Source organism: Myotis davidii, unplaced genomic scaffold (assembly GCF_000327345.1).
Source record: "Myotis davidii unplaced genomic scaffold, ASM32734v1 scaffold132, whole genome shotgun sequence".
Classification (NCBI taxonomy): domain Eukaryota; kingdom Metazoa; phylum Chordata; class Mammalia; order Chiroptera; family Vespertilionidae; genus Myotis; species Myotis davidii.
Genome location: NW_006285258.1, coordinates 629,216 through 652,813, shown reverse-complemented (window position 1 = coordinate 652,813; position 23,598 = coordinate 629,216). Strand labels below are relative to the sequence as shown.

Genomic DNA, 23,598 nt, shown 5'->3' with positions numbered 1-23,598 from the left:
ATATGCCCTTGACTGGAATCGAACCTGGGATCCTTCAGTCCGCAGGCTGATGCTCCATTCACTGAGCCAAACCGGTTAGGGCTCCTCCTTTGTTTTTTACCTACATGTGAGGAAACAGTTGTGGCCCCTTGCTCCCCTACCTCCACCCCAAACTTTCCCCCCACTTTTCTTTTTTCTTTCTAGTTTTCTTTCGATATGTAATTTTAATTGATCATTTAGAAAGAGAGGAAGGGAGAGGGAGAGAGAAACATCCATGTGAGACTGGCCCTCAATCAGCCATCTCCTGCAAAACTCCCCTGACAGGGATTGAGCCTGAAACCTGGGCATGTGCCTTGACCAGAATCGAACCAGAAACTGGAATGGAAGCGGCGTGGGACGATGCCCAACCAACTGAGCCACATCAGCCAGCGCTTTTCTTTGTTTTTTTAATTGATCATTTAGAAAGAGAGGAAGGGAGAGGGAGAGAGAAACATCCATGTGAGACTGGCCCTCAATCAGCCATCTCCTGCACAACTCCCCTGACAGGGATTGAGCCTGAAACCTGGGCATGTGCCTTGACCAGAATCGAACCAGAAACTGGAATGGAAGCGGCGTGGGACGATGCCCAACCAACTGAGCCACATCAGCCAGCGCTTTTCTTTTCGTTTTTTTAAAATGGTGCCCTGACCAGGGGTGGAACCTACAACCCTGGCACATCGGGAGGACTCTCCAACCAACTGTGCTAACTGGCCTTTTTACAGAGTGATTTACACAGAGGGTAACTTAGCACTTGGAGGCGGAGCTCATCCTCTGGGCCCCTGCCCAGGGTTGCATGATCGCCATACAGAGGGCAACACTGACTGGTCCAAGAATGGTCCCAATACTCTACCTTTCCTTGAACAGAAGAAATGGCCAAAACCACTTATGGAGGCTTCTTTGAGTAAGACTCAAGCTCATAGAAGAAATTATTTATTCAATAAAACATGGTAAAATAGATATTGGGGTAAAGTTTTAAAATTTGAAGCTCTTATATAAACTTTGAAAGTTGGTAGAACTTCAAAGGTCCAACCTTCTTCCACCTGAATTTGTTGTTGCTACTCTTGATTTGTCACCATGGGGCAGGGCCGAGGTAGGGACCAGACAGAACAAGTGGGAAGTGAATGGATTGGACTCAGACCAGAACCAGCAGGGCCAGGGTAGGGTTGTGAGTCAAAAAATGGAAATAGATCCATTTCCTAAGAGGAAACAGGGGTGTTCCTGTAGAAGTTTTAATATTCTGATTTCTTTCATGCCAATTTTTTCCCAAGCCCCTTCAGACCACATGTTTGTGACTTATGAGAGTCTAAAGATAGAATTTAAGGTGACTCCCGTGCATGTGATCAGCATATAAGTAGATTTTGTGTTTCATGAGGTTAAGATAAATGTGATCTAATTGAGCAGTACCAGTTGATACATGTGTGATACTTTATGTAGTGTAGGTCATTGTCATTTATCTCATTCAGCTTTTCTGTGGGATACTTTCTCCACTTTATAAAATATACTGAGAATTCTGGCACATTAAAAATGTTTGGCCTGCACCTAACTTATTTATTTATTTATTTAAAAATATGTTTTTATTGATTTTAGAGAGAGGGGAAGGGAAAGGGAGAGAGAGGAAAACATTGATGTGAGCGGGAAACATTGATCGGCTGCCTCCTGCATGCTCCCTACTGGGGAATGAGCCCAAAACCTGGGTATGTGCCCTGACTGGGAATCAAACCAGCAACCTTTTGGTGCATGAGAGGATGCCCAACCAACTGAGCCACACCAGCCAGGGCTGAATCTAACTTTTAGACCTAATTCTAGGTTATAGGGAATTTAAGGGATAGAGAAACAAGCTAAACCACATCTGGAAATAGCAGTCAGACACACCCATGCATTTTACAAGTCAACTGACCCATGTCTACAGGGAGTCAATAGCATGAAAAAAGGTCACTGTTGTAGAGTAAGAGATGATAGGGATATAAAAAACAGATACAATGTATGGATCTGCTAGGAGACCCTATTTTAGTTATTATTATTATTAATCTTTATTGTTGGAAGTATTACATAGGTCCTCCTTTTCTCCCCATTAATCTCTTCCAGCCCAATCCCTAGATCCTATTTTAGACAAACCAACTATAATGGACTTTTTTTTTTTTTAAATCCTCACCCAAGGATATTTTTTTTTGTAATTGATTTTCAGAGAGAGGGAAAGACAGAGAGAAACACCGATGTGAGAAAAACACATCAATTGGTTGCCTCCTGCACAAGCCCTGACCAGGGCCCCTGGGCCGGGGAGGAGCCTGCAATCTAGGTACATGCCCTTAGCCAGAATCAAACCTGGGACCCTTCGGTCTGCAGGCTGATGCTCTATCCACTGAGCCAAATTTGCCAGGGAATGGACAATTTGGGAGAATTTGAATTTTAACTGGGAATTATATATATTAAAGAATATAATTAGCCCAAGCTAGCTTGGCTCAGTGGCTAGAGCGTCGGCCTACAGACTGAAGGGTCCCCCCCCGGTTCTATCTCTCTCCCCCTCTCCCTTCCTCTCTATTGATTCTTTTTTTTAAAGAATATAATTATATAATTTATCTTGGTTAAATGTGAAATGTTACTTTGACTAAAATAAACCCCTAAATCCTTATTTTAAAAAGATGTACATTGAAGCCTTGGCTGGCATGGCTCAGTGGTTAAAGTATCAGCCTGGGCACCGAAGGGTATTGGGTTCGATTCCTGGGCAAGGGCATGTACCTGGGGTGCTGATTTGATCCCCAGCCCTGGTCAGGGTGCATGCCAGAGGCAACCAATCAATGGAAAAAATATCCTCTGGTGAGTACTAACAACAACAAAAAGATGTACACGGAAGCTAAAAAATAAACAGCCAACTCTCCCCTTCCCCATCCCCGAGAACTTTTTGAGTCCTTAAAAAGAAGGTTTACAAACTCAGGGCAGGGTCTTAGGGCTGTGCTATGCTTTCATTTTCATTGTGGTTAAAAGCAAGCGTCATCATTGATAACTGAGGAGCGAGGGGGGTGTAGGGAGGAGATAACAGTGACTCAAAATGTTTGCAGCCCTGCATGGCTGCCTTTCTTGAGTTGCCTGTGCGGGTATTGAGTTCCTGTCTTATGTTTTGCACTGTCAGCACTCGGGCCATGTGTTATCTAAAGCCACGGAGTTTTGCATCACAGTAGTCAAGCCCGCTCACCCACATCCTGCCCCATTCAGCTGCAGAGGTGGCACGAAGCTCCAAAGCAATACACACGGCCTGCCCCCAACACTGCGACCTGTGCTCTGGGCCTCAGCATATTGTGGGTCAAAGCGAAGTGCATGCACTCAGGTTGGGAGAGAAGGCGGATGTGAGTCACATGGGCCTTCAGGGTCCTCTCCAGCATCCAGACTTCAGAATCGCGCCTGAGCCTCTACATTCTAAGGAGTCGCTTCTCAGGAGGGACCATTGAGAAGAACCACCTATGATCTGGGCCCTCCGGCTTCCTAAGACTCCCACAGTGATGACTTCCCTCAGCGGCCCCAACCTGGGCCTGGACCAGAACCTCAAGATCAGCTCCTGTTGGAACTGTTTCTCTAAGCGCATCCCTGTCAGTTCTAATATCTCTCAAGCCTAGGCCCCAGGGTTCCCTGCTGCTCCTGGCTGGTTCTGAAGGCCACGTCCTTGCACACAGCCTTCCAGCCTGCTGCTTTGCAGAATGAGCTGTGAGGGTGGGGGTGGGGGAGTTTCGGGAGGCCAGGCGAGGGCTGTTAGGTGAGTATTTTAATACTGGTGGGGAGCTCTCTGAGCTGGCACCACCATGCCCATCTGTCCATTAGCAGAAGGCTATGGATTAGGAGTGGTAGAAAGGGTATCTTTAAATAGATTTTTTTGTTTGTTTGGTTTCAGGCCTAGCGATTGAGGTCACTCTGGGAGACGCGGCAGGAGCAGCAGGAAGCTTGGGGTTTTACATTCCATGATCATATCCTCCCACTTCCATGGGGAAAAGAAAGGGTTCGCTGGGCGGGGTTGTAGAATGAGGGACAGAAGTTCTCAGTCTGGGAAGATCAGAATATAGCACATTATTAAAATACATATTTTCTAGTCTTAACCATTGCAGGGAAGGCTCAGCTTAGTTACTGCAGCTCAGTCCGTCAGGTGAACCTTGGTGCCCACGCCAGAAACCAACCTGGATTCCTGCCCCTTGGAGCCGGTCCTTCACAGATAAAAGGCAGGAGCTTAGATGGGCTTAAGCTCTGTGGAAGGAGTTGAGGGAGGACTGGACTCTCCAAAATCTGGCTTTAAATCCTACCTCTGGCACTTGATGGCTGTGGTACGTTAAACAAGTCTCTTGCCCCACCTGGGACCCAGCAACTCCTAAAGAGAGCTGAGGTAACTGAGGTCTTAGACTTTGATGGGAGCAATTCTGGGATTTGGGAGAGAAGACAGAGGAGAAAAAGAATTGAGTGGCATTCCTTCTAGGCCTACCATTCTATGAAAAAAACACCAACAACCAAAAATTGGCAATAGTCTAATTTAAAAATTATTGAAGTTCTTATACTATTAATGATTTATTGTTCCTTTGTCATTGATTCTTTGAAATTTAGAAATTTGCAGGTCACCTTTGTTATTCAGCATCTCAGCGGAGGTGACGCCTCACGCGCCTTCCTGACGCCCCAGGCTAGGGTGGGGACAGGGAGGGGCGGACAATTTTGCCTAAAAGCCTTACATCACTGTTTACAAGTTCTTTCCTCCATGCTTCATCACTTAAGTGCCCATAAAAATGGCATCTCCTCGTAGTCGGGGAAGTGTCATTGTTTTACCTCCCTCCCACTGTTCAATCTCAAGCTGTTTTTCTTCTTGGGTTTTTCTGATGAGAAACTGGTCAAGTGCTGCCATCTACTGGTCTAGGTATATATATATAACTAAGGAGCCGTGCTATGGAAAATATTAAAACAGGTTTCTAAGACAACCTGCTGTGTTGCTTCTTATCACATTACTCTGTTAGCAACCAACCTATGAAGCAAAGAAGGGGGTCCACACCTGTACTTTCAGGGGAAAATGAATCTGAACGTAGTTGTTTAAATCAAAGATTTAAAACATTTTTATGTTGAAATAATTTTAGACAGAAAAGTTGTACAAATAGTGTAGGGAGTTCCATTTACCCTTTGCCCAGCCCCCCTAATATTAACATCTTACATAATCACAGTGCAATTATTGAAACCAGGAAGTTAACATTGATACAATACACTACAAACAGTACAAAGTATCTGATCCGAGCTTCTTCTACTCTACACACTTATTTGAATTTTGACTGTTTTCCCACTAATGGCCTTTTTCTTGTCCAGGATCTGGTCCAGGATCTCATATTGCCTTGTCTTTATAGAAGCGTAATATGCTAATTAGACTGGACAGCCGAACGACCTTCCGGACATCATTCCAGACGACCTTCCAGATGAAGCCGCAACGGTGAGGGCCAAGACAAAGGCGATTAGAGGCAATCAGGCAGGCATGGAGAGTGGTTAGGGGCAACCAGGCAGGCAGGCCAGCGGTTAGGAGCCAGTGGTCCCGGAGTGCGAGAGGGATGTCGGACTGCCGGTTTAAGCCCAATCCCGCAGGGGTCCTGGATTTCGAGAGGGTGCAGGCTGGGCTGAGGGACCCCCCACCACCCACCCTGCATCTCCCCGCCCCGTGCATGAATTTTGTGCACCAGGCCTCTAGTCAATGATAAGACTGCCTTCTGCAAGGATCAAGCCTGTAACCAGGTATGTGCCCTGATTGGGAATCAAACCATGACCTCCTCGTTCATAGGTTGATGCTCAAGCACTGAACCACACTGGCTGGACACTTAGCATAATTCATTAAGGTTCATTCATGTTGTAGCATGTGTCAATTCTTTTTATACCTGAATAATAGCCCTGTATATGGACATACCACATTTTGTTTATCCATTAACTAGGTAATGAACATTTGACTTGTTCCCATTTTTTAGCTATAATAACCAATGATGCTATAAACATTTGTGTGCAGGTTTTTGTATTAGCATATGTCTTTAGTTATTTTGGTTATATACCTACAAGTAGTATTGCTGTATCAAATGGTAATTCATGGTTAGCTTTTTGAGGAATGCCAGATGTTAGCTCTGAACTTTATTCTTTAAATCTTTATTGTTGGAAGTATTACGTATGTCCTCTTTTTAACTGTGAACTTTTTATAGATGTGTTTTTATCACATTGAGGAAGTTCCCTTCTATTTCTAGTTTGTTGAGAGTTTTTATCATGAAAAAATACTGATCTTTGTCAAATGTTTTTCTTACATCTTTTATGATGACAATGTGGATTTTGTTCCTTATTGTATTAACATGGTATTTTACATTAAATGATATTCAGATATTAAACCAACCTTGCATTTTTAGGATGAGTGGATTATTTCAGGCAAGGACAGTTTTCCTAAGGGGAGGGCAGGGGTTTTATCGGGCGGATTACCTTGCTAGTGCTGACCAGGAAACTGTAGACCAGTGGTTCTCAACCTTCCTAATGCCACGACCCTTTAATACAGTTCCTCATGTTGTGGTGACCCCCAACCATAAAATTATTTTCGTTGCTACTTCATAACTGTAATTTTGCTACTGTTATGAATTGTCATGTAAATATCTGATATGCAGGATGTATTTTCATTGTTACAAATTGAACTTAATTAAAGCATAGTGATTCATCACAAAAACAATATGTAATTATATAAGTGTTTTCCGATGGTCTTAGCCGAGCCCTGTGAAAGGGTCATTAGACCCCCAAAGGGGTCGCGACCCACAGGTTGAGAACCGCTGCTGTAGACTGGTTGGCTTAAAATTCCACTCCTGGGAGAGGCTGAAACTGCAATGAGATTAGGGATTAAGTCTTGGTAGGATTTAACAAAAGGGATTCCATTTTGTGTTTGTTGTTTCTTTTTAATTAAATCTTTATCATTAAAAGCATTACATATGTCCCCTCTTTCCCCCATTGACCCCTTCTACTCTGCCCTCGCCCCCCACCCCAGGCCTTCACCACCCTATTGTCTGTGTCCATGGGTTAGGCGTACCAGTTCTTTCGTTGATCTCTTCCCACCCACCCACCCTCCTCTACCTTCTCTCTGAGATTCTGAAGTCTGTTCTATGCATCTATGTCTCTGGCTCTATTTTGTTCATTATACTCCACAGCACATACCCTGTGAGATTATTCCTTACAAAATATCTGCCCATCACCGCGCCTTCCTGTTTCATGTTTGCAACTATCTATTTTACATCTCCAGTGAACGGACCTAAAGACAATTGCAGAGTGGACGTGTCGGTTGGCTTTCTCAGGGATCTCAGATAACATCCCAGGATGGTCTCCTTGTGTGAACTCAGAAGAGGGCACGTGAATGCTCTTCCCTGATCACAGTTCACTGTGCCCAGTCCCGGCCCTCAGGACATTTGTATTTTACCCTGTGGAGAAACAGATGTGACACGATAAAAATACCCATGGGGAAGCTACAAAGGTCGGAAAAACCTAGGAGTTCTAAAGGCTGTTAGCACGGCCGTGTGGTTGTGGCTGCCTTCCTGAGAGGGCTCCTGGCCCTCAGCTCTGCGGCTTCAGCTTTAGGGCGGAGTGGATGGCAGAGGAAGGACCTCCAAAAAGCCACTCCTACCTCAAAGCAATGGCAACATGGGCAAAGTCATCAAAACCAACGTTTGCCGAACTCTGGAATTAACCACAGGCTTGCAACATGCTGAGGAATGTTATTTAAGAAAAATAGCTGAATCTTAGTGCTACCGCTAGCTTCATGTTATTTTCATCGGTGCTAGTCCCAGCTGTGTCCCTTCTTGGTTCTGTGGTACCTTGAAAAGGAACAGCCCTGGAATCAGAGTGAACACCAACAGATGGGATTAGAGTTCTCCCAAAACACTGTTCTCAGCATTATTATTATTATTATTAGTAGTAGTAGTAGTATTTTATTTTATTAGAGAGAGTGGAAGGGAGGGGGAGAGACAGAGAGAAACATCGATGTGAGAGAGACACATCTAATTGGTTGTCTTCCACACACACCCTGACCATGGCCCAGGATTGAGCCTGCAACTGAGATATGTGCCTATGACAGGAATTGAACCCGAGACCCTTCAGTCCATGGGCTGACACACTAACCACTGAGAAAACTGGCTAGGGCTCAGAATTATTATTTGATCCATCTGGAGGTTCCCTCAAAACCTCCATTCACAGTGCTCTCTCTCTCTCTTTTTTTTTTTAATTTAACCCAACTCAGAGCTTGCTCAATTCCCAAAACCTTCTTGTCTCTGGAGAATTCATCAAGAACAACCAGTAACAGTTGCCTAATCTGCAGCTGCCTGAGACACTGGCCACAGTGGGGAAAACAAGAAACTCACCAAAATCTTAAAAGGCAAAGCTGGGAATGAGATACCCATAAAGAACTTTGATGAGCTCTGATGTATTTCTGGGAATCGGAACATCTTTATGCACCTGTGAGGGATAATTGCCTTTCCTTAAAGTCAAGTAATTATGAACAATAATAACATGCACGGAATACCATCACAACTCCTAGATTAGTGTTCGGTTGAATAACTGGGGACTAGAGACCAGCCTGGTTGACACATGAAACTGACCATATCCAGAGAGAACAGAACTGTAGAGGAGCAAGTGTCTATGGCCTAGTGAGATAACGTTGGTATTAATCCTGCCTGGGGCAGAACATCCCTCTGGTAGTTACACAGCTAGCAGTCAGCACATCGGGAATTCCAAGCCTCCTTTCTCTCTTCCTGAAACCAGGCCTCTTGACCAATCACTGCGCTTTACTAAATAGAGGGAGATCTAATTTCCCTGTTACAGGATAGCAAGAAGCTAGGAAAATTCTGGGGCAGGAGGAATAGGGAAAGTGAGACAAGAAAATTAAACAAAGCCAAGCAGTTTGGACAGCTTGCAGCTGGTTTGTGACACCAAGCCATTATCTTCCCCACACCGAGGACACTTGAGAACAAATGGTTAGAAAAGCCTTGCTAAGGAAAGAATGCAGGAAAAGAGGGGAAGAGGAAAGGAAAAAAGGGCAGTTTTATTTCACTCCCTAAACCAGGGGTAGGCAAACTTTTTGACTCGAGGGCCACAATGGGTTCTTAAACTGGACCGGAGGGCCAGAACAAAAGCATGGATGGAGTGTTTGTGTGAACTAATATAAATTCAAAGTAAACATCATTACATAAAAGGGTACGGTCTTTTTTTTTTAGTTTTATTCATTTCAAATGGGCTGGATCCGGCCTGCGGGCCGTAGTTTGCCCACAGCTGCGAAAAGCCAGCAGCCTCAGGGTTTGGCAAGATAACATTGCCAGGTGCTCCTCACAAATCCAGGGAAGGCTACAACAAAGTAAAAGGGGGACCTTGAAAATTAATCTGCACCAAGATATTCAGCAGAGGAATTTAAAAACAACCTGAGCATGTGCCCTGACCAGGAATCAACTCTGACCTCTTGGTTCATAGATCAATGTGCCTGAGCCCCAACCAGGACCCAAGATATTCAGCAGAGGAATTTAAAAATCTACAGACAGAAAGTATATAAGGTAGAAACCCCCACCCCACTCACTCCTCAGATTAGCTGAGTGAGCAGATCCTCGCTTTATGTCGGATGATAGATTTGTTTGCCTTGCTTCTTTAATAAATTTGCATGCTTTACTTTCTTTTTAAAAAAATATTTTTATTTTTTAAAAAATATTTTTTTATTGATTTCAGAGAGAAAGGGAGAGGGAGAGAGAGATAGAAACATCAATGATGAGAGAGAATCATTGATCAGCTGCCTCCTGCACGCCCCACACTGGGGATCGAGTCTACAACCTGAGCATGTGCCCTGACCAGGAATCAACTCTGACCTCTTGGTTCATAGATCAATGTGCCTGAGCCCCAACCAGGACTGGGATGGAACCTGCAACCCAGGTACATGCCCTTGACCAGGAATTGAACCCACCATCCTTCGGTGCACAGGCCAATGCTCAATAACTTGCTTTACTTTCTTGATAAATTCACTTTATCACAACGCCATCATCTGGAGTCACTCATTTGAATTCATTCATAGGTGAAGACAAGAACCGAGGAAGGGACAGCCCTCTCTGACGCGGCAGGGGTGGGGGGCTCTCCGATAACACCTTTCCGGATGCTTTGGTTGCCTGTAACACCTCCAACACCCCATCACCTAAGACAGACTGATAGGCAGACACCGCCCCCCCCCACACACACAAACACATTATTTTACTGGAGAGGACTTCTTAAGGTTATCTTCTCTAATAATCATTTTCTTTCTTCTGAGAGTCAATCAGGCTAATATAAATGGCTAACATCTACAAACAGAACACCACACTTCCATTTGAAAACTTCCCCTGTTCCGCTGGAGAACACCTCCTTCTCCTGCCCCCCTTAATCTTTATTTATTTATTTAAAAAATATTTTTATTGACTTCAGAGAGGGAGAGAGAGATAGAAACATCAATGATGAGAGAGAATCATTGATCAGCCACCTCCTGCACACCCCACACTGGGGATCGAGCCTGCAACCCAGGCATGTGCCCCAACCGGGAATCAAACTGTGACCTCCTGGTTCATAGGTAGATGCTCAACTACTGAGCCATGCTGGCCAGGCAGTTACTAGTAATCTCTCTTTAAAACACGGTCATGGCTTTAGTTTGCAAGCATGTTGTCCTCTCAGCTTCACCTTTCCTCCAAAGAAAGTCCATTAGTCATTCCTGAGGTTTACAAAGAGAATAAAACAAAAGAAGACAAGAGTGTCTAAATTTAAAGTGCTGGAAAATCCAACATTTTATTTACTACATTTTGGTGACTACATAAATGCTGAAACATTTTAACACTGAAAAGCATGATGGCATCATCACTTGCTTTTTTTTCTTTTTTTTTTTTCCTTTTTTTGCTTAGCAAACACAGCAGATGATATTGCACGGCATAAAGTGAGAACAGTAGCGAAGCTTAAAAAAAAAAAAGAAAGGAACCTTAATGCAGTACAGGAAATACTCATAAACAAACCAGAATAACGCCTAATGCATTACACTCTTTGTTGCTACACACAAAAATACAGAAGAAGCATTGGACAGAGAGAAAGAGAGAGACAAAATATTAGCAAACAACCATAACTGGGTACAATAATCATTTCACCTGAAATGTAGATGCAACGTAGAAACTACCACTGCTTTCTAATTGACAAAGAAAATGACAGCAACATTTGTTTTTTTATAAAAAATCTAAGCCCCTCGTGGTTAGGTTGTTAAATTAATTTAATTATTTGTTTACTTTTTCTCCCTCCCTCCCTCCCCGTTGCTAAGGAAGAACTCCCTCTGCTCTTGGAAGATTTTCTACTCTATTGACCTTTTTTTTTTTCATTTATTTTTATTTTATTTTATTTATTTTTTTACCTGATGATTGTCTTAGGCACCCTCCTTACATAATAAACCATCAAGCTAACTTGAACAGGGAAAATGAGTCACACTCAGACCATAGCTAAAGTCAAAGGTATACTGAAAAGAGAAGAGGGTTAAGGGGCGACCTCAGGGAGTGACAGGCGGTCTGACTTCAGAAGGGATGAGAAAACACGGGGAGATATGGAGACGATCACCGAAGCAAGTGGAAGACAATGTTTTAAAGTTTATTTTGTTAAAAAATACTCATCACGTGGTTCCAAAGGCATATCTAAAATGAGCCCACAATGATTATGTAATAAATGCAGAACATCCACCAAAAAATCGAGACTAACACAGAAACAGGAAACATGACCTTGTGCATACCACTCCGGTCAGCGTTTCACCGCTGAGGGTCCCAGTCCTCTCCCACCACCGCGCTCCTGGCTTTCTGTAACGCACTGCACGGCCTTTGCATGAAACACACATGATCGGTCAGTGCTGACCAACAGAGCACTGAATGCTCCTGCGACTCAGAGCAGTCGTATTGCCCTATTAAAATACGTAACGAGTACAAAAATGCTCCTAAGAAAGTGTAACATTGGACCCAAAATCTAAGCCCTCCCTTTCCTTCCCCACCCCAAACACCCCTGCAAAAGAAAAGAATGTAAATTTCTTGTATTGAGAGGAAAAGTATTTACATCGATGGATGTGTGCCATGTAGCTGAAGCAACTCTTACTTCAGCAAAATGGCACTGGGTCTGCTGAGGATGCTGCGAATCGGCTGAGAAGTCTGCATGTGCTGATCTACATCAAACTGGGGCCAAGTATCTGAACAGCCCGGGTGAAGGGGGCCCGAGGCCGGGGCCACCTCTAGTGTGTGGAAACGAAAACTAGTGGCAAGACGAAGAGTGAAAAGAGACAAACTCAAGTAGGCCTGGGGTCCATTCGCCAGGGTTCTCCGACATTTGAGGAGAATTGGTTAGGAATTGTGAGCAGCAGATTCTGAGAAACAGATGTGGGGTTGGGATATGTAACTGTGAAACGTTTTCCTTAAACCGGGCTAGTAATTGGGGCCGAGCAATCATGTTTTGCTTCTTTCATGAGTCAGGGCAGATGGGCAGGGGCCAGGTCCGCCCTCGGCCTGGGCTTTCTCTGTAAGGGTGTGAAGCCACTGTGACTCCTCTCCGCTCTGCCAAAGGAACTGTGCTCAGGCCCTGCCCCTGCCTTGAAGCAATTCAGAAACTTGGTGAAACGGAAGAGGGTTTCCAAATTCAAGTTAGCTTGTCTCTTTGAGTTTTTACACTCTACTTCTCAGACCTGTGCGAATGGCAAAAAAAAAAAAAAGCAAAAAGCAAAAAAGTATCTCCCAAATGCCAGTGCTTTGGAACATTAAACAAGTCTTAAAGTCTTTGGAATTTCAGGTCTAACCTGCAAGGCCATCTTTTCTTTTAAAAAAATTTAATAAGTTAAAGGAAGAACACAAATAATGCCTTTCTTCTTTCTAAGTGACAAAAAGGACGACCTTGAAACTCTCCCTTTGGCATGTACACGTTTTCTGAGGGGGGGGCCTGGCAGTGTTCACAACACACACTGAGGTGCCTGCTAAGAAAAGCTAAAGCTACACCCTGCAGTGAAGAGGAGCTCTCGCCTTCAGCTCATCTTAGCATCAAGAACAAAAAGATTGCAACATAAAAGCTTTGGCCGTTTGGATTCTACTATATACATTTTAAAAACTACACAGTCATAAATTAAAGCAGTGATTAAATAAGCTCATATAAAATGTACTTAAATTAAAAAAATCACAGCACATTATAGAGAAAATAGAAACCAGTTTCACAAAAAAGAGATTATATATATATTTATATATATATGTTCTTTTTACCCTGTGGAAACAAACTTACTACGAAACACAAAACGTTATAAGTAACCATCAAAATGAAAAGCATTTCTTATTCCATTCTTGCAGTTTTTACACAACCCTTAACCCACGCGGGGAACATAGCCAGAAATTAAGTCTTCCTTGAGCAACAGAGCAGTTCTGCCAAGAAAATCAACCCCAAACCGAAGCAAGGAGGGGGCGGACATCCCAAACATACAAACTACAAAATAAATAAGAATTATAAAGTTGTGGTTTTTTTTTTCAAAGTAACCTTAACAATTATCAAACTAGTAAGTTCTGCCTTATCACATAGACTCTCTAGACAACGTAACCCTAAAACGTTATTACTATGAGGTATTTGGAGGAATTGGTAAAAGTGATGCACGGCCTGCCTGGTGAAGGGACTCGGTGAGGTGGGGGGACCTCAAGAGGGAATGAGGAGGAGGAGCTTTGGTTTCTCAGCAAGAAATTGGGGGGAAAAGTCATCCTTTGGTATCAAAGAAAGTTTCATTGCATGGTTGCACGGAAAAAGCACCACGGTGAATAATTATTCCTTTTTTTTTCCTTTTCTTTCCATTAGTGGCCTTTCTAAGAGGCTGAGGTATTCAAAGAGTATAAGGTGAGAGAGGTCAACAGCGGTTTAACACTTTGGTTCAAGCAAGGCACTCGTCCTAGGAGTTTACAAAGTTTGCAACATGTTTGCCTAGAGATTTACAAGAAGAACTAGCAGTCATAAGAGTAGTATTTCCTAATGTTGTCATTGTTGTGGTATCATTATTATTAAGAATGAAGACAAGTTTACACACTGAGTGAAGAGTGAGGAGGGGCGAGGAGGTGGGAGAAGGGTCGGGGTGGAGTTCCCTCTGCAGACGGAGGCCGTGCATGAAAATATCTTTGGTATTCTTTGGTATCATATCAATGTGATTAAAATCACCAATGGAAATCGAGTGAGGTAGCGTCTTTGGTTCACACTATAAATAGTAGATCTTTACACTTTTTTTTTCTTTTTTTCTTTTCTTTCTTTTTTTTTTCTTTTTTTTTTACACGTGGAAGTAGCTATTTCTTACCTTCTGCTTCTTTGTCCTTCCTATTTAGGAAATAGTTACCAAATGCACTGTAAAAGCTAACCACACCACAAGAATAATCCAGAAGGCCAGTCGCATCTCAAAACGGCCTCTGGTGTTTGAATGCACCCTAAACAGCGAGATAGGAAAGGGAGAAGTGCTTTCTCTTTGTTTGCTAAATGCATAGTTTTCATCCTTTATGTACAAAGAAGGGAGGATCTTTTTGAGGGAAAATGCCTTTATAGCTCATGTGAAAATGTCCTAGGACTCTTTGGTATAGCAAAGTTTGGATTTAACCTGCAAAGATGGGTCATTCACCTGGGGTAGCAATGGGGGGGAAGGAGGGGCGCGGTGGGGGCGGGGATGGAGGGAGTGGAGAATAAGTCCAAACATAGCATAGTGCTTTTACTTTTGTTCCTGGAAAATTAATTATACTTTTTGGGGGGAAGGAGGCAGAGTGAGTGACATGTTCAGTTAGAACTTCCCCACACATTTTCTTTGGTTTTTGGGGCCTATTCCAGCTGCATCCAGGGACCGGAACACTCAGTTCTTGGCACCCAGAATTCTTTTACCTGAACATTTACCGAAGTCTGGGCTTTTGGGGTGTCCAGACCTCCCACTCTTTCTCTTGGCTCCCTTTCAGGGAAGCATTTGGTCATGAGAGGACATAAATGGTTTATGGCCAAAACCAGTCTAATTTCCATTCTGTGGGAAAAAAAACACACAAAACAAAACCCAAAATGTGTTATTTGAAGTGCAGTTTTGGAATAAATACACATACAAATGAAAGAGTGAGGTATGTTTTTAGGTGAATTTTGTTCGGGGGCCAGGAAATGGTGGGTGAACAAAAGCATGTGACCTTGGTTATGTTGGGTTTAGAACCTGAGCCGTAAATTAGTGAGGCAGGAACGGAAGCATTCCTCTCTCTGGGGCAAGTCAGGAGCAGAACAGAAGCAGTCATGTGATGGGATACGTGTATTGCTTGTGAGAAGCTGAGTTTGTCCGTTGTGATTCCTCAGAAGCAGAGGTTGTGAGGATGCTTAAACAGTCAAGTAAAACATTGCTTTTCAGGCTTGGATTTGTGTATCTGTTTGTGAGAAAATATAACTCTAGGCCCTGAAATTGCATAATGGGTGCACATTCAATGCTGGTATGAAAATTATCTTTGGTGTTAGCAAATAGAATCACTGGTTATTTTTCAAAAAAAAGCACGGTGAGAATATTAAAAATGCAGTAATATTCTTTGAGATTGTGTCTACACAGTACCAAAAGAATTGGTTGAACACTTAAAATGCAGTTAGATTAACTGGGCAGGGTCATGTAGCAAAATCAAAGCAAAAAAAAGTGGTCACCTGAATTCTACTTTTGTTTTTCCTGGGGCATTGACTTTGGTAAGATTGGGTGTAGACACAGCTTGAATTTCCCTGATTTTAAACTTCTCAGGTTTTAAATAAATAAGGTTTTCCTCCCTCCTAAATTATAAGTATATTATGTAGCTGTAACCATTGTCCCCTCTATTCCTGGAAAGAGAAAACGTTAATCAGTTTTTTCCTTTTAGTTTATGTCATTGACAAGATTAAATTTTTAGCAAATCTTGGAGGGTGGCCATTTGAATGGTATCGTTTAATAGCTGTATTGTAATTGTGCCATGTTTAGAAGGGAAATTTTTAAGCTGGAATTTGGGGCGAGAGAAAGAAAATGGACAACATGTGTCAAGGCAAATACGTCCTTTCGTGAAAGGGGGAGTATGTGCCGGCTTCCTTTTCTCCTCCAGCAGACACGAAGGAGACAGGTGGCTGGCTGGTATGGCCTCCTCTCTCCAGGTGCCTGCCTCTTCTAGCCCTAGACAAGATGGTTTAATTTTTTAAAGCATTTTAATGACTCTCAATAAACACCTTATTGTTGAGATAACATTTAATTTTATATTCCTAGTTAGATGTGCTAATTGACCAAGACTATGTAGTTCTTTACCCAATAGTACAAAAGACATCCACTTATATGAGTGATAATTCAATGGAATTCAGAGAGAATTTGGGGAGTGGGGGAAATCAAATGATTCACTTGGGTATTACTAGTACAACTGTATTATCTTTTGCTTTTTTTGTGGTTGTTTGTTTTTTCCTTTTTGCCTTGATTTCTATAGGCCTGGTTAAGTGATTTGGGAAAATAGGAATTTAAATGTTTATATTTGGACGTTCAGGTCTAGTTTTTCTATGTCCCTGTTAGAGAGTGGAATCTATGTTATAAAATTTCCAGCTTAATGCAGTAGCAGGAAAGAATGTGGTGCACTCCGGAGGCTATGCTGGAGGAAGTAAATAGCTGCAGACTCTGCTTTTTCTCCATCCCACCGTTTCTTGGTTGGACCTGCTATTTTTATTCATTTCCAAGCCAAAAAATGTTTGAGATTAGCAATAAAATAAGTTTGATTGTATTGTTAGAATTATTCAAATATTAGATAGTTCATTTTAATAATAAAATTGGTTAGCGCTCTTTGAGTTTTTATAAAATATTTTTAAAAGGTATTTGGTGTCAAAGGCATGAAGCAAATTTGTCAAATTAATCTAAGTATGGAGTCCTTTAATTCCATGGTCTTTTTACCGAAAAGCATTACTTTAAACAAATTTTCTAATTTAGTTACCTGCCCTGTGTGAACTTAGTTTTCTAGTTTATAAATGGGATCCTACTTTGGCAGAATCCCCAGGTTTTCCCAGCTATAAACAGATTCTGGAATCATGTCATATGTCTACCTAAGTGACATTTATGGGTCCCGAAAGGGAGTGTGCCACCTGGGCGTACGTGCATCCTGCATCAAACTCTCTATTATGGTAGCAATTGCTTCCCTGGAGCGACATTCTTTCTTGCCAGTTCTGAAAACAAGTATTTCAAATGCTTTAAGAGTCATAAATAATAGTCATGGTTCTACGTGGCATGTGTATTACAGCTAGATCAGTTCATATGTATAACTTTACATAGTATCTTGTGTAAAAATAGCTTTGGTTATTAAAATCATTGCAATAAAATACCTGCACTATAATATTAAGCGTGTTCTTTGGTACCTAGGTGATTTTTTTTTTAAGTGGATGGACTTTTATTTCATTTCTTAAAAAATATCTGAACAGTCCTTAACAAACAAAGAGAATGCATGAGTTTAGGTGCCATTCAAATTTTCCTTGCTGGGTTTGAATCTGCATTTAGGTTGTGGGCCTGGCAGGTTCAGACAATAGGCTAGACGAGCAACATCACATCCTAACCCAATGAACTCAGACAACCCCACACTGATGGTTGCTCTCCTACAGCACAACCCTTCCTGAAGGCCCGCCCTGCCTATGTCCCTGACCACTGGTAGTGGTGGTGGTGGTGGTGGTGGTGGTGTGTGTGTGTGTAGTGCACGCACCCACACGCAGTACTGAGACATCATACACCTTTGTGGCGCGGTGGGACAGGTGAGAAAGTCTGATCTTAAAAGATGTCCACTCAATGGCTCAAAATCACTGCTCCAAACCACGAAACAGCCAAGCACAGTGAGAAGGATCGTGGATCGAAGGTGTGAGACCCAGTGGTGTTTTCCTGCTCATAACTTTTCTTGCCAAGTCGTCGCCCCGCTGAAGTGTGTGTCTCCGAACAAAGTCAGAATGCAGGTGAGCTAAGTCTTTGGTTTCTTTGGACTATAAATAACACTTCTTTTTTTCCTTCTTCAAATATTTCTAAGTATAAACCTGCTATGTTGAGGTCCTTGTCTTTTAAAAATTTCTTTTATTTAAAGCTTTTCCACCGAGGTTTTAGTTTGTGGTTATTCCTTCATGCTTTGGTACAAGTGCTTGATGAAGATGAGTTGCCTGAATTGGAGCTGCCCTCGTCCTGCCATTTGTCCAGGCTCCTCCTCCGCGCGTTCATGAAGAAGTTGCTGACGGTGCTCAGCTCCAACCCCAGCTGCTGGGAAATGGTGATCTGCAATTCTTTGGATGGACGCTTGTTTTCCTTGAATATTGCGTGTAGAGTTCGACGCTGGACGTCTGTGAAGACCAGCCGGGGCTTTTTGGGGGTGTTGCCTCTATCCTTCCCGTGCTCTTGCTCTTTTCTTTTGCACGCTGCAAAGAAACACAGAGGCCGTTAGGACAAGCTGCCTGGGAAGCGCCGGAGTGGACGGGCGCAGCCAAGCAGATGTGTTAGCCATTCCACGCGCCTGCTTTCTGCCTGCTGACCTCTGAGTTTAGCACCATGGTGGGCTGGCAGGGAAGTGTAACGAAACGATGGAGAATTAGGAGGAGGTGGAGTTCTGGCAGTCCTGGCTTTGAGGCTTTGACAGGATCTGCATTTTATCTGTGGCAAATCAGTTAACCCTACCTGGGCCTCGCAGTCCTCATCTGTAGAATTTAGGGTTTGGGCTAAACAAACTTATTGTTTGAATTGTTTATCACCATCTGCAAAATGGATATAAGAATACCTAGAGCTGGCTGGGTTGTGGTAAGGATATAGGAAATAGTATAGAGGGTGCTCCAAAAATATGTATACCCACGCTTTGACTATAAAGGCAATGTGGTGTCTGGCTTGCTGTGCTCTGATGTGAGCTCCAGCTGCACTGAGAGCCAGGTGAGCATCTTCCTCGTGGAGGTTGGGACTGTTGCCCTTTCATATCCCCTCAGCCCTGCAGCTGGCTGCCTGGCCTATTGCCGTCTCCCGCTCCACCTCCTGGCTCTTTGTAGTCTAGGTTCTCAATTCCTTCCGAGATGGCTCACCATCTCTGACTAGATGCAGCCTCTGTGCTCTCCCCAGGTAGCCCTGCTCCTCTGCCTGTCCCTACCTTTCCTTCCTAACTGCTCCAGATCCCAGATTTCAGAGTTCCCCTAAGACAGCGGTTCTCAACCTTCTGGCCCTTTAAATACAGTTCCTCATGTTGTGACCCAACCATAAAATTATTTTCGTTGCTACTTCATACTGCAATGTTGCTACTGTTATGGATCATAACGTAAATATCTGATATGCAGGATGGTCTTAGGCGACCCCTGTGAAAGGGTCGTTCGACTGCCAAAGGGGTCGCGACCCACAGGTTGAGAACCGCTGCCCTAAGACCTTAAGTGCACATTAGCACAGATTAGCTCAGCAATCAGATCAGCTGGAAAGCTACTGGGTGAAGGCTGAAGAAGCTTCCAGTCTTTGGAGTCCAATCTAGGGGTATCCAAGTTTTTTTTTTTTAACCATATGCTACTTAGTAAAACAATGATTTGAGTGTAGACTCCCTAATACTATTTGTTTATAAATTATATGCATGTATATATACATGTGTACTACTATGTTATGTGCATTATAAGGCATATATGAAATATAGGAAATTTGAAAAAGGTAAAATAAAAATAAAGAGACACAGGAATTCTCTTCTACAGATGCATCAGCCTGCCCATGCCTTTGAGTGCATTCACCCCCTGAAGGAACCACTGACCTAGTCAGAAAACACAGGGTAAGAATTTCAGACTGAATATGAGGGGAGAGCTCATTCACAAAAGATAGATTTGGGGGCAAGTCAGGCCACATGGTACCTTTCATGACATATGCCGTAGGTCACTGGCTACATCCCTTTCCCAACATGAGAGAATGGCATCAACACAATGGGAAGTATTTATTAACTGCATAGAGCTATATATACCAAGCCAGCTGAATTTCCCCAAACAGAGTCCCTCCCCTACAGCCTACAGCCCTCCTTGGACAACTAGGTTAAGTCCCTGCAAAAACAGCTGCCTAGACCAACAGTTCTAGTTAGTCTGAGTCAGCCCATGCAGACACAGCTTTATACAATACTGATGCACATGGCTGATTCACTCACATTCAAAAGTGAAGGTAACACAGGCTTTGCTCTTAAGGAGGTCAGTCACATAAGCAAATAACTGCAAGAGCAGAAAAAGAGTATACAGGAGATTACCTCTGCTTGAGGATATTAAGGAAGGCATCACAGAGGAGGGGGTGCGTGTACTGGGCCCTAAAGCATGAATAGGAGTTTGCTAGCGAGAGAAGTGAGACACACTCATACTCAGCGGGGACAGCAGCATCCGAGAAGGACTGATAAGTATTAGGAGACTGGTATTTGTGGGGCAAGAGTGCACGCAGGAGGACAGCTGTGGAAGACAAGGCTTCACAGGGAGACAGAGATCAGAACTGAATTATCTTGTAGGTAAGGAGGAGCGATTGGAAGGTATGAGTAAGGGTGTGGTGTGATTAAATTTGGGTTTAGTAAAACTCCTCCAGTAGTGTCACAGGGGGTTGAAAAGCAGCAAGATTAAGGATAGGGATGCTGTGGTATGCCGCCTCAACCCCCTCAGAGCTAAGGCACTCAATCTTCCACCGTCTGGGAGAGTTGGTGGCTGGCGGCTCTTAGCTGAGGTCCATTCTTGGAATTGCCCTTGGCCAAAGGTTATGCCACCTTAGGGTGGGGTCGAGGAAGAAGGGTTGGTGTGGATGGTAGAGGTTGAAAAGAGTGGAAATGTGTTGGTTTAAGGTCATACAACCTCAGCCCCTTGTATCAAGTTGGGACAACTGTGAAGGTTCACCCAGTTCCAGAGCACCCTGCAGGACTGATTGAGGCTACTCTTGTAACCACATTGACATTCAATTTCTCCCTCTGCTTGGTCTTACATCTGCCACCTCCAGCCCCCACAGGGGCGATTCCCCATAGCTCTTTCCGATAGCCTTCCTGCATGCACGTTGCAGAAAACCAGATCTTTCCCCCAGGAAACCTAGCCTAAGATGGAAGCCATTAGAGACCCATTGTAGTGAGGACCCCAAATTAGATAATGCAGCTGAGGATGCAATATAGGGAGTAAATCCAAGAGCCTTTTGGAAGGTAGAAGGAATCAAGAGGACTTAATGACAACTTGGCTGGGTGGATGGTGTTTGGAACACCTTCCAGGTTTCTGGTTGGATGGTAGTAAGGAGGCCATTAGGCGATGCAGATGGGGAAATGCATTTTACAAAGGCAGTAATCACTTCTGAGTGGGACAAATTTGAAGTGCTTGCTGGACCTTTTGTTAAAGATCTCCACTAGGTGGTTGTCCAGAGGACAGGAGGATATATGTGGCGTGTAGCGAAGGGGAGAGGTCTGGGCTAGGAATATAGACTGAGATGGTAAATTACATACGCCACACACCTGGGGAAAAGTAAATACCTGAGTGTTGGGTGCAGACTCAGCTTACTTATCATTCAAAAGGTAGAGTGAAGGGAAATCACGTAGATATCCATTTCCCACCTAACCAGGAGGTATGCTTGAATGACTTCTATGTGGTCCTTGCACTTGGAAGGACTGAGCAGGCTAAAGCTACTCCTGAGCCAGCGTTTCTCCAAGGGCATCAGAGGAATATCTCAAACAGGACTTCCTGAGAAAGATGGTTTGCAGGTCAAGTACACTTACAAAAACCTCCTCAAAATTCCTAATACGTGTTAGCACGTGTAATTCTGTTTCCCAAATTTTCTTAACCAGAATCCTTTTTGGTGGGGACTGTTTATTAATGGCTCACACAACACTGCTGTTGGGGAAACAGTTTGGAAGTTCCTGCCTTGAGCTCTCAAGCATTGCAGACATCACAATATTAGAACCTGGGAGTAGCCCTAGTTGGTTTGGCTCAGTGGATAGAGTGTCGACCTGTGGACTGAAAGGTCCTGGGTTCAATTCCAGTCAAGGGCACATGCCGAGATTGTGGGCTCGATCCCCGGTGGGGGGCATGCAGGAGGCAGTCCATCAGTAATCCTCTCTCATCATTGATGTTTCTATCTCGCTCTCCCTTTCCCTCTCCCTTCCTCTTTGAAATAAAAAAAAACACAACAACAAACAAAAAACACCTGGGAGTAAAATTCCCCCAGAGCAGAGAGCCTGGCTGACTTGTTCTGTATTCCAGGGCCTCCTAGCATGGTGCCTGGCTCTAAGGGGAGCTCAGTACCATGTGGGTACTGGAGGGGGTGCCTGTGACTAAATGCATGTGGTATATCTGGAAAGAACTCCGTGTGGAAGTTGGAGACAAAAAGCTTGTTGAGAGTCCCTCGGTGATCTCAATAAGGAGGCTAGGAGGAATTACCCTCAGAAATAAAATCATACTTCTAGAAGCTTTACAGAACTATAGTTGTTAGGACTGTTAAGAGAATATGAATGAGAGCAATGATTTGGAATTTCCATAGAAACCTACCTATTTTAAGGTGGGAAACCACTAACTCAGGAGAGAGAGAGGGAGGAGGAGGAAATATGAGTGGAACATGACAAGAGGTACTGCTGCTTAGGGAACAACATGTGTTTTAGGGGAAAGTTACACTGTGTGGGTATACAGTTTTGATGAAAAATAGACAAGCATTTCCCATAGAGCTGGATTTACAGGAAGAGGATTCCTCCTGTTTGTGTAACACTGCAGAGTCATATGAGTCACCTTTGTGAAGGTGGGCAAGCAAATGTATTTTCAAGATGCAGTGGCAAAGTGTGGTGGGAGCTGTCTCAGACAGGTTCCTGTGACCTTCTTTATGGGTGACATCACCCACAGCAAGTCCTCTGTGGGAAGCAGAAGTAGGCATGGAAGTTGGCAGAAGGCAGAGTATGACCATGTGCACTATAAACAAAAGAGTATAAAGAATTTTTTTAAGGTAACACATGCAACCCTGAACAAAACAATAAGAGAGCCCACTGTATGGGAGAACATATTTGCCAATGTTACATCTGATAAGGATTTAATCTCCAAAATTTATAGGGAGGTCATACAACTTAACAAAAGGAAGATAAACAATCCAATCATAAATGGGCAAAGGACTTAAATAGACACTTTTCGAAAGAGGGCATCACAAAGCCAAGAGTCATATGAAAACATGCTCAAAGTCACTAATCAAACTAGAGATGCAAATTAAAACGGCAATGTGGAACCATCTCACACCTGTCGGATTGGCTATCATCAACAAATCAACAAACGACAAGTGCTGGTGAGGATGCGGAGAAAAAGGAACCCTCATGCACTGCTGGTGGGAATGCAGACTGGTGCAGCCACTGTGGAAAACAGTATGGAGTTTCCTCAAAAAATTAAAAATGGAACTGCCATTTAACCGACCCAGTAATCCCACTTCTAGGAATATATCCCAAGAAATCAGAAACACCAATCAGAAATGACATATGCATCCCTGTGTTCATAGCAGCACAATTTACCATAGCTAAGATCTGGAAACAGCCTAAGTGCACATCAGTAGATGAATAGATTAGAAAACTGTGGTACATCTATACAATTGAATAAAAG

The 23,598-nt window shown here is 43.3% G+C and overlaps 1 protein-coding gene across 1 annotated transcript in view; it reads right to left on the bottom strand.

Moving 5' to 3' along the window:
* Positions 1-13,840: 13,840 nt before the first annotated feature.
* ONECUT1 (one cut homeobox 1) overlaps positions 13,841-23,598 on the bottom strand; it is a 41,481-nt gene continuing 31,723 nt past the window's right edge. The window contains exon 3 of the mRNA XM_006756032.2: positions 13,841-18,438. Within this exon, the coding sequence (XP_006756095.1) occupies positions 18,149-18,438 (290 nt within the window). The 3' untranslated portion in view covers positions 13,841-18,148. The remainder of the gene's footprint in view (positions 18,439-23,598) is intronic.